Source organism: Ranitomeya variabilis, chromosome 4 (assembly GCF_051348905.1).
Source record: "Ranitomeya variabilis isolate aRanVar5 chromosome 4, aRanVar5.hap1, whole genome shotgun sequence".
Taxonomy (NCBI): Eukaryota; Metazoa; Chordata; class Amphibia; order Anura; family Dendrobatidae; genus Ranitomeya; species Ranitomeya variabilis.
Window position 1 is genome coordinate 253,623,171 of NC_135235.1, and position 12,178 is coordinate 253,635,348.

At 43.8% G+C, this 12,178-nt stretch overlaps 1 protein-coding gene across 2 annotated transcripts in view; it reads right to left on the reverse strand.

Moving 5' to 3' along the window:
• The window catches only part of HEPACAM (hepatic and glial cell adhesion molecule), a 46,853-nt gene extending 35,624 nt beyond the window's left edge, over window positions 1–11,229 (reverse strand). Inside the window, exon 1 of one of the 2 annotated variants that reach the window (XM_077249516.1) lies at window positions 10,355–11,229. In XM_077249516.1, the coding sequence (XP_077105631.1) occupies window positions 10,355–10,475 (121 nt within the window). In that variant the 5' untranslated portion in view covers window positions 10,476–11,229. The remainder of the gene's footprint in view (window positions 1–10,354) is intronic. The other variant, XM_077249517.1, reaches the window with a different exon arrangement.
• Window positions 11,230–12,178: the final 949 nt, after the last annotated feature.

A 12,178-nucleotide genomic window follows, 5' to 3' on the forward strand; every position in this document is an offset into this window, starting at 1 on the left:
CAGCATCCATTATATTGCAGTCACTACACATGCTAGTCCTTCTCTTACTAGTTCCTTGGGTGTCCTGCACCGCTGTATCACAGTCTCTACTCACAGCTGTACACAGACCTTGACATCCTCCTGTCTGTAGCTGTGACACATGCTGGTCCTTCCTGTAGGCACAGGACAGTCTACCTCCGGTTCACCTCCGGGCACAAGACCTATCCACATCCGTGACCATTCATCGTGGACAGCAGCACCAGTGTGTATGCTGTGGGTTGTCAGGCTTCACTCTGGTCCTGACACACCTCAGACTCCGCAGACTCAAATCTAAAACCTCTCCATACTACAGGGCTTTTAACAATTGTAATCACAGCCACACCTGCGACTATAACGCCCCCTCATGGCCTTACTACGCCTCTGTGCGCATCCTGGGGAGAACAAACAGCGCCCCCGAGATGTAAGGCTATGTGCACACATAGAATGGTCCACTGCGGATTTTTCCGCAGCGGATTTGATAAATCTGCAGGGCAAAAACGCTGCATTTTTGCTGCAGATTTATCGCGGATTTACCGCGGTTTTTCTGCGGATTTCACTGCGGTTTTACAACTGCCGTTTTATATAGGAGCAGCTGTAATACTGCTGCGGAATCCGCAGAAAGAAGTGACATGCTGCGGAATGTAAACCGCTGCGTTTCCGTGCATTTTTTTCGCAGCATGTGCACAGCGTTTTTTGTTTCTCATAGGTCTACATTGTAATGTAAACTCATGGGAAACTGCTGCGGACCCGCAGCTGCGGAAACGCTGCGGATCCGCAGCGTTTTCCGCATCGTGTGCACATACCCTAATAGGGGTCACTGTCTCACAAAGGATAAACAGTAGTGATGAGCGAATATACTCTTTACTCGAGATTTCCCGGCACGCTCGGGGGTCCTCCGAGTATTTTTTTAGTGCTCAGAGATTTAGTTTTCATCGCTGCAGCTGAATGATTTACATCTGTTTGCCAGCATAAGTACATGTGGGGGTTGCCTGGTTGCTAGGGAATCCCCACATGTATTCAGGCTGGCTAACAGATGTAAATCATTCAGCTGCGGCGATGAAAACTAAATCTCCGAGCACTAAAAAATACTCGGAGGACACCCGAGCGTGCTCGGGAAATCTCGAGTAACGAGTATATTCGCTCATCACTAATAAACAGATCTCCACAGCAGGACAGCTCCTTTGGTTGTCTACTGGTACTTGTAGTCCTCCCGTGCATGTTATAAAAAATTCCAATGTCTGTCTTAATACACCTAGCGATATATTAAGCATAAAACCATCGTGCAGCAGACCTCAGGATTGTATAATCAAGAGGTAATCTCTATATACTCACAAATATTTATGAAAACCGCACATTATACAATATACTGTAAAAGTGTAGAGTTCTAGTGACGCACCAGATTCCTGCCCAATCCAGGGTTTCGCTTTCACAGCTTCTTCTGGGGTATGTCCTGCGTGTTTCAGGTGCCTCATCTTAAATAGTCTTTCTGCACACACAAGTTAACATTCTCTAATCAAAACCCATCAATATGAAATATCAAGACTGACATTGGTATTTTTTTTATTCTCTGCACTGGCGGACTACAAGTAACAGTGGATAACCATTGTAACACAGTTGTTGCACTTTGGAGAGCTTTTTATCCTTTCGGTTTGTGTGATCTGAGCCACAGAAGGACGACCGTGCACAGAGTACACATTTAAGCGATTGTGGACTTTCCTTTTTCCTGCTGTTGCTACTCTGTTGCTAATGTGATTTTTGGATTGTAATAATCTCAATTTAGTATCAACATAATTGCAAATATTCTCAGGAAATTAATGCCCACAAATCGGGAGAGGAGCTTTAACAAAGGGGGAGGCTCTGGAGACTTCTGACACTGAGGATGCGCAGTCTGGTTGTCACCGGTATCGGCTCTGTCACTTCAGGACTTTTGGCAAGAAATCAGGACTTTCATTAGGACACAAAAAACAGAACAGGCCGTATATCAAGTGTCAGAAACACAGGGAGGCAAACTCTGCGGGGACAGCGGGAAAGTGGCCAAAGCTGCCACCACCCGCTGCTCGAAGCCTGAATACAGCTCCTTGTGTACGAATCAGCTACATTCATCCATCCCTGCATCAGGGGCTCTTCTCAATACAGGGGCGACCTCGCACCATGAAGCGTGTCCGCCTGGGTGTGGAGCCATCTATAGTCCAGGAAAGCAGAGGGGTATATATTATTCATAAAAAGACAAAAGGTTAAAAAAAATCCCCAAATGTAAATTCTACATACAACAATGTACCATAGCTTGAAAATATATTTATACCCCTTGAACTTTTCCATATTTGTTTTTCACGCTACACCCACAAATATGTACGTTACTGTGCATTACTGTTCAAAAGTTTAGGGTCACTTACAAATTTCCTTATTTTTGAAAGAAAAGCACAGTTTTTTTCTAATGAAGCTGACATTAAATGATTTAGAAATACACTCTTTACAATTGTTAATGTGGTAAATGACTATTCTAGCTGCAAACGTCTGGTTTGTAATGCAATATCTTCATAGGTGTATAGAGGCCCATTTCCAAAAACCATTACTCCAGTGTTCTTTTGGTACTTTGTGTTTGCTAACTGTGTAAGAAGGCTAATGGATGGTTAGAATACCCTTGAAAACCCTTGTGCAAGTATGTTAGCACAGCTGAAAACAGTTTGGCCCATTAGAGAACCTATAAACCTGACCTTCCTTTGAGCTAGTTGAGAATCTGGAGCATTACATTTGTTGGTTCCATTAAACTCTCCAAATGGCCAGAAAAAAAGAACTTTCATGTGAAATTCGCCAATCTATTCTTGTTCTTAGAAATGAAGGCTATTCCATGCAAGAGATTGCCAAGAAACTGAAGATTTCCTACAACGGTGTGTACTACTCCCTTCAGTGGAGAGCACAAACAGGCTCTAACCAGAGTAGAAAGAGAAGTGGAAGGCCCCGCTGCACAACTGAGCAACAAGACAAGTACATTAGAGACTGTGTAGTTTGAGAAATCGACGCCTCACAGATCCTCAACTGGCAGCTTCATTATATAGTATACGCAAAACGCCAGTGTCAACGTCTACAGTGAAGAGGCGACGCCAGGATGCTGGCCTTCAGGGCAGAGTGGCCAAGAAAAAGCCATATCTGAGACAGGCTAATAAAAGGAAAAGATTAATATGGGCAAAAGAACAGATATTGGACAGAGGAAGATTGGCAAAAAGTGTTATGGACAGACGAATCCAAGTTTGAGGTTTTGGATCACACAGAAGAACATTTGTGAGACGCAGAACAACTGAAAAGATGCTGGAAGAGTGCCTGATGCCATCTGTCAAGCATGGTGGAGGTAATGTGATGGTCTGGGGTTGCTTTGGTGCTGGTAATGTGGGAGATTTGTACAAGGTAAAAGGGATTTTGAATAAGGAAGGCTATCACTCCATTTTGCAACGCCATGCCATACCCTGTGGACAGCGCTAGATTGGAGCCAAATTCATCCTACAACAAGACAATGACCCAAATCACACCTCCAAATTATGCAAGAAACATTTAGGGAAGATTCAGGCAGCTGGTATTCTATCTGTAATGGAGTGGCCGGCGCAGTCACCAGATCTCAACCCCATTGAGCTGTTGCGAGAGCAGCTTGACCGTATGGTGCCAAAAAGCGCCCATCAAGCCAAACCAACTTGTGGGAGGGGCTTCTGGAAGCATGGGGGGAAACTTCTCCAGATTACCTCAGCAAATTAACTGCTAGAATGCGAAAGGTCTGCAATGCTGGAATTGCTGCAAAGGGAGCATTCTTTGACGACAGCAAAGTTTGAAGAAGAAAATTATTTCAACTAAAAATATTTGTTTCGAACCTTGTCAATGTCTGGACTAGATTTTCAATTCATTTGGCAACTCATTTGATTAATAAAAGTATGAGTTATCTTGGAAAACACAAAATTGTCTGGGTGACCCAAAACTTTTGGGTTCCATTTTCATGCCATGACTAAGACCTGATGGTCAAAACGCGTCGGCGTTGACCACCTGGGACCCCCATCTCTTTTTTTTGCAAATGTTTGCATTTTAAAATGTTTCCAATAAATTGACTTTTTAGAAGATCCATGCTGGAGATTATTTTTCCTCTTTCATTGCTGGCTCTAAACTTTTGAACGGTAGTGTATTTTGATGGGATTTTAGGTGATACCAATACAAAGTAGCAAGTGCTTGTGAAATATAAACAAAATGATACAGGGTTTTCTAATTATTTTAAAAATCTAAATCTGATAATTGTGAGGTGCATTTGTACTCAACCCACTGTAGTCTGATCGCCCTAAATAAAATCCTGAGTGACCAATTTCCTCCAGAAGTCACATAATTAGTACTTTGCGTCCACCTGGGTGAGATTTCTTCTCAGTATAACAACAGCTGTTCTATTAAGGCCTCAGAGGTTTGTGTGAGAACATTAGGGATCAAACAGCATCATGAAAACCAAGGAGCTCAACAGAAAGATCAGGGATAAAGTTGTGGAAAAGAGTAGAGCAGGGTTAGGTTATATGAAAAAAAAAAAGCAGCCCAAGCTCAGAACATCTCATGGAGCACTGTTCAATCCATCATCCAAGAATGGAAGAAGTATGGAATAACTGCAAACCTATCAAGGCCTTCCACCTAACCTGACATCCCAAGCAAGGGGAGCACTAAAGCGAGAAGCAGCCAGGAGGCCCATGGTCACTGTGGAGAAGCTGCAGAGGGAAAATCTGTCCACAGGGAAACTATTAATCGTATACTCCAAAAATCTGGACTTTATGAAAGAGTGGCAAGAAGAAGCCATTTTTGATAGCAAATCTTAACAAATCCTGTTTGCATAAAAACATGTAGGGAGCCCAGCGAACATGTGGAAGAAGGGGTTAAGATCAGAGCAAAGGAGAACGTTTTGGGCTAAATACAAGAGGCTATGAATGACTGAAAACTAACACTGCCCATCACCCTGAAACACCATCCCCACCATCACACATAGATGCTGTGGGGAGGCTTTTCTTCAGCAGGGGTAGGGAAGCTGCTCAAAGTTGAGAAGATGGGTTGAGCTAAATACATGTCAATCCTGGAGGAAAACGCGTTAGAGGCTGCAAAAGACTTGAGACTGGGTAGTAGGTTCACCTTCCAGCAGGACAACGACCCTAGACATCCTGCAAGAGCTACAATGGGGGATAAAGATGAGAGCATATTCATATGTGTATGAACGGACCAGTCACAGTCCAGACCCAAATCCCAGAGAATCTGTGACAAGACGTTAAAGTTACTGATCAAATATATCCATCCAATTTCACTGAGCGAGGGGGCAAAGAAGAAAGGGCAAAATGTCACCTCTAGATGTGCAAAGCTGGAGCGACAGACCCCAAAAGACTACAGCAGTGACTGCAGGGAAAGGTTGTCCTAAAAGTACTGAGTCAAGGGAGCTGAATACTAATGCACCTAACAATTATCAGATTTATATTTTTAAAATAATTAGAAAACCCTGAATCATTTCCTTTACATGTCACAAATACTTGTTACTTAGTTTAGTATCACAGAAAATCCAAATAAAAAAAAAAACCACAAAGTTTGGGCCGTAACTTGACAGAATGTGGAAAAGTTTACAGGCCAATACTTTTTCAAGGCACTATATATAAATATACAGTACATACACCAGTCTCTCACAGTACTGTCACAGTGACAGCCAAAGGATCACCACAACAGTAATATACACAGTGCCCCCATAATAACAGCGATATCCACAGTACCCCCTAAGTGATATCCACGGTGCCCCATAATAAAGATAATCAGTGTACCCATAACAGTGATATCCACAGTGCCCGGTAATAACAGTGATATCCACAGTGCCCCCCATAATAAGTGATATCCACAGTGCCCCCTAACAGTTATATCCACAGTTCCCCTATAAGTGATATCCACAGTGTCCCCATAATAATAGAGATAACCAGTGTACCCATAACACTTGCATACACAGTGCCCCATAATAACAGCGATATCCACAGTGCCCCCTAACAGTTATATCCACAGTTCCCCCATAAGTGATATCCACAGTGCCCCATAATAATAGAGATAACCAGTGTACCCATAACACTTGCATACACAGTGCCCCATAATAACAGTGATATCCACAGTGCCCCATAATAACAGTGATATCCACAGTGCCCCCCATAATAACAGTGATATCTACAGTGCCCCCATAATAAGTGATATCCACTGTGTCCCCATAACAGTGATATCCACAGTGCCCCCCATAATAACAGTAGATATCCACAGTACTCCCCATAATAAGTGATATCCACAGTGCCCCCATAACAGTGATATCCACAGTGCCCTCATAATAACAGTAATATCCAGTGTACCCATAATAACAGAGATATCCAGAGTGCCCCCCATAATAACAGTGATATCCACAGTGCCCCCATAAAAACAGTGATATCCACAGTGTCCCCATAATAACAGTGATATCCACAGTGTCCCCATAATAACAGTGATATCCACAGTGCCCCCTGTTGTGAATTCCGTTCTGGAGCTCCCTCCTGTGGTTGCTAATGGTATTTTTGTGAGTTCTGCCCTTGGGCTCCCTCTGGTGGTTTCGAGTGGAACTGCTGCTCTTTTAGGTAGCTGTGGCAGCTGCCTTCACTAATCGCCTTGCTTGGGTTTGTTATTTAAACCTGCTCTGGGCTTTAGTTCATGCCAGCTGTCAATCTTCTTGGTTGGATTTGGTTCTCTCCTTGGATTTCTCATATGGCCTGTCCTTGTCAGCAAAGATAAGTTTTTGCTAAGTTTTTGTTTGTCCATTTGCCTGGACTCTATTGCTCTGCAGATATGTCTCTTTTTGTCCAGCTTGTCACTATGTCATATTCTGGCTAGCTGGAAGCTCTGGGAAAGCAGATTTGCCCCTCCACACCATGAGTCGGTGTGGAGTTCATTTTTGTAAACTCTGCGTGGATTTTGTAGTTTTTAATACTGACCGCACAGTATCCTTTTCTCTCTGTCTATCAAGTTTAGTATTGGCCTCCTTTGCTGAAATCTGATTTCATTTCTGTGTACGTCATTTCCCTCTTCACTCACAGTCAATATTTGTGGGGGGCTGTCTTTCCTTTTGGGGTTTTCTCTGAGGCAAGATAGCTTTCTATTTCCTTCTTTAGGGGTAGTTAGTTCTTAGGCTGTGAAGAGGTGTCTAGGGAGAGTCAGGAACATCCCACGGCTATTACTAGTGTTGTTGTTAGGATTAGGGACTGCGGTCAGTAGAGATACCACCTTCTCAGAGCTCGTTCCATGTTGCGTTTTAGCCACCAGGTCATATCAGTGTGGCCTCTTAACCACCAGGTCATAACAGCCCCCATAATAACAGTGATATCCACAGTGTCCCCATAATAACAGTGATATCCACAGTGCCTCCATAATAACAGTGCTATCTACAGTGCCTCCATAATAACAGTGCTATCCACAGTGCTCCCCATAAAAAACAGTGATATCCACAGTGGCCCTCATAATAATAGTGATATCCACAGTGTCCCCATAATAACAGTGATATCCACAGTGCCCCATAATAACAGTGATATCCACAGTGCTCCCCATAATAACAGTGATATCCCCAGTGCCCCCATAATAACAGTGATATCCCCAGCGCTCCCATAATAGTATATCCACAGTGTCCCCATAATAAGAGATATCCACAGTGCCCCATAATAACTGTGATATCCACAGTGCCCCCATAATAACAGTGATATCCACAGTGCCCCCATAATAACAGTGATATCCACAGTGCCCCCATAATAACAGTGATATCCACAGTGCTCCCCATAAAAACAGTGATATCCACAGTGCCCCCATAATAGTGATATCCACAGTGCCCCATAATAACAGTGATATCCACAGTGCCTCCATAATAACAGTGCTATCTACAGTGCCTCCATAATAACAGCGATATCCACAGTGTCCCCATAATAACAGTGATATCCACAGTGCTCCATAATAAGTGATATCCAGTGTCCCCATAATAACAGTGATACCCACAGTGTCCCCATAATAACAGTAATATCCACAGTGTCCCCATAATAATAGTGATATCCACAGTGCTCCCATAATAATAGTGATATCCACAGTGCCCCATAACAGTGATATCCACAGTGCCCCATAATAACAGTGATATCCACAGTGCCCCCATAGTAACAGTGATATCCACAGTGCCTCCATAATAACAGTGCTATCCACAGTGCTCCCCATAAAAACAGTGATATCCACAGTGCCCCATAATAACAGTGATATCCACAGTGCCTCCATAATAACAGTGCTATCTACAGTGCCTCCATAATAACAGTGCTATCCACAGTGCTCCCCATAAAAAACAGTGATATCCACAGTGCCCCCATAATAACAGCGATATCCACAGTGTCCCCATAATAACATTGATATCCACAGTGTCCCCCATAATAACAGTGATATCCACAGTGCCCCATAATAACAGTGATATCCACAGTGTTCCCCATAATAACAGAGATATCCGCAGTGTCCCCCATAATAACAGTGATATCCACAGTGATCCCCATAAAAACAGTGATATCCACAGTGCCCCCATAATAGTGATATCCACAGTGTCCCCATAATAACAGTGATATCCACAGTGCTCCATAATAAGTGATATCCAGTGTCCCCATAATAACAGTGATACCCACAGTGTCCCCATAATAACAGTAATATCCACAGTGTCCCCATAATAATAGTGATATCCACAGTGCCCCCATAATAATAGTGATATCCACATTGTCCCCATAATAACAGTGATATCCACAGTGTCCCCATAATAACAGTGATATCCACAGTGTCCCCATAATAACAGTGATATCCACAGTGCCCCCATAATAACAGTGATATCCACAGAGCCCCCATAATAACAGTGATATCCACAGTGCTCCCCATAAAAACAGTGATATCCACAGTGCCCCCATAATAGTGATATCCACAGTGCCCCATAATAACAGTGATATCCACAGTGCTCCCCATAAAAACAGTGATATCCACAGTGCCCCCATAATAATAGTGATATCCACAGTGTCCCCATAATAACAGTGATATCCACAGTGCCCCATAATAACAGTAATATCCACAGTGTCCCCATAATAACAGTGATATCCACAGTGCCCCCATAATAACAGTGTTATCCACAGTGCTCCCATAATAACAGTGTTATCCACAGTGCCCCCATAATAATAGTGATACCCACAGTGCCCCATAATAACAGTGATACCCACAGTGTCCCCATAATAACAGTGATACCCACAGTGTTCCCCATAATAACAGTAATACCCACAGTGTCCCCATAATAACAGCGATACCCACAGTGTCCCCATAATAACAGCGATACCCACAGTGTCCCCATAATAACAGCGATACCCACAGTGTCCCCATAATAACAGCGATACCCACAGTGTCCCCATAATAACAGTGATATCCAGTGTCCCCATAATAATAGTGATATCCACAGTGCCCCCATAATAACAGTGTTATCTACAGTGTTCCCCATAATAACAGTAATACCCACAGTGTCCCCATAATAACAGTGATACCCACAGTGTCCCCATAATAACAGTGATATCCACAGTGTTCCCCATAATAACAGTAATACCCACAGTGTCCCCATAACAGCGATACCCACAGTGTCCCCATAATAACAGTGATATCCAGTGTCCCCATAGTAACAGCGATACCCACAGTGTCCCCCATAATAACAGTGATATCCACAGTGTCCCCATAATAACAGTGATATCCACAGTGTCCCCATAATAACAGTGATACCCACAGTGTCCCCATAGTAACAGCGATACCCACAGTGCTCCCCATAATAAGTGATACCCACAGTGCCATCATTGGGGGGATCACAGGGTGCACTGAGGGTTAATCACTAACAGTCTCTGATTGTAATAAAGCGCATATGGGATGAGCCGCTTCTCGCTGTCAGGAGACCACTTGCTATGGCGCACACGGGGTAGTGGGGGCTGAGGATACATTCGGCATATGAGCCAGCCGCAGCACCTGTCACCTGCACTGATACACTGTAACAAGCGATCAGATGTGAGCGCAGAGCTACAGCAAAATGGGGATTTAAAATGCAAAGTAGGAAAGTTATCAAAATATGTGCAAAAAGTAAAGCAGTTTCCCATAGAAGCGTGAAGATGAATGCCGCCACGCAAAACCGCTGCATGTGAACTCCCCACGCCTGGTATGTATGTATGAGGGGTACACAGGAAAAGTGACATCATTAATATCAACTATAGCAGGGGAGAGCCTGGACAGAAGAGCTTACACTTCACACCAGCCTCACCTGTATGGAGGGCCAGCAGCCACAGCAGGTGAAGGAGAGATGGGCAGCCGAGGGCCCGCAGGTCGCCCGCTCGCTCTGGCTTCATCTTGGTGAAGCTGGGTGCCCCAGCAGTGATTAGCATGTCTTCTCCACGCTGGGCACGTCTTGTAGTGCTGCTCAGTGGCTTGTGCCAGCGTCTCCTGAATAGAGGCAGCTCTGTCCTTTGTTCTCACTTCCCAACAACCACTCTCACGCCAAGTCCTTTCTAAAATAACATCTCCCTTTAAATATCCTCATTACCCCCAAAAAGGAAAAATGAACAACAGAAAAGATGCAGAGACCGCACCAATCCTCAAAAAATGAGAGGTCTTAAACTGGATGAAGAAGGGTCTGGATATTGTGGATGGGAAGTGGTGGGCGCGGGGTGAAAGGGGCTGTCAGGGGGATGCGTTACTCACAGATTATTGCACGGTACATTTCTCTTGCTGGGTGGGATTATCTGGGGAAGGAAACAAAATTAAAGAGACTTTTCTCAAAGACATTGGCAATTTCTTTGTGGCAGCGTCTAGTAAAAATGGAACAGTCGCCCGGCGATCATAGCGTCCCAAGCGCTCTTTATACAGCGACCATGAGAAATGCCCACCGAAGCCAGGCTGCCCCCAAAGTGACTGGCAGCTCGGGTCTTCTTACCAGGGATGTAACTACAACAGGTGCAGGGGTTGCAATCGCACCCGGGCCCTGGAGCCTAGGGGGCCCTAAAGGTCCCTTTGGCCTATAGAAAAACACTATTGCTATTAAAGATTTAAACTATTTGGAGGCCCCATTGGAGCTTTTGCATTGGGGCCCATGAGTTTAAAGTTACGCCACTGCTTCTTACTGTGCCACTGGGGGTCTCTAAAGGGCTACTCTCTGCACTGCCTGTTTGCCACACCCGTCCGTCAGTAAGGGTCCGTCCACATGGGTGGGACACAGCGCATTTTCTGGGCAGAGACTTACAATAGCAGTATCTTAGATAACATTTTATTCACAAGCTACAAATAAAATTCTCAACGTAAATTGCTGGAGCTGCACAATATTTTTCTGCAGATTTGATATTTACTGACACAAAGAGTGAAATTTGGGGTAAATCCACAGCATTTCTGAGGCAGAAGCCACACGAGTTTGTGCTTTTGTCAGTGTGGATTGTACTTTGTGTCATGTGGACGAAGCCCAATAATGCCCCAGTGCCAACTCTACCGACACACAGAGGGGATCCTAGCACGTTATTTAAGATGTATTTTCCCATAGAAGCATTTCTGATTATTTTGGATAGAATCACATGATCTTCTGTTGAAGTACAATTTCTCCTGATACCGTAAAATTGACTAAGAGGAATATTTATTTTCCACTATTGGAAAAGTGCACTATATAAGTCCAAATGTCCATTTCCATCTACAGACGTAAGATGTGTTTTGGACATGGCTGCCTTATTAGCATGAAATAACTCCAAATCAAGAAATGTAATTCTTTCATCAGAAATATCTGTAGTAAAGATATTCCCCTCTGATTTGATAATATTTAATACGGTTGCAGTAATATTCAGATGTGATAGGTGATAGGCACTCGAATCGCCCCATGAAGAGATTAGCAGAACTTGGGGCGAGCAGAGACCCCATCGCTGTACCATGTCGCTGCAGGTATAAATTTCCCTGCAAGGAGAATAAATGGTGTTTGAGTATAAACTCGAGACTATTAAATCGAAACCATTTTTGTGCATAATTAATATTACAGTCCATTGTCAGGGAGTGATCTACAGCTTGGAGACCCAATTCATGGTTGATATTAGAATGTAAGAGCCAATACATC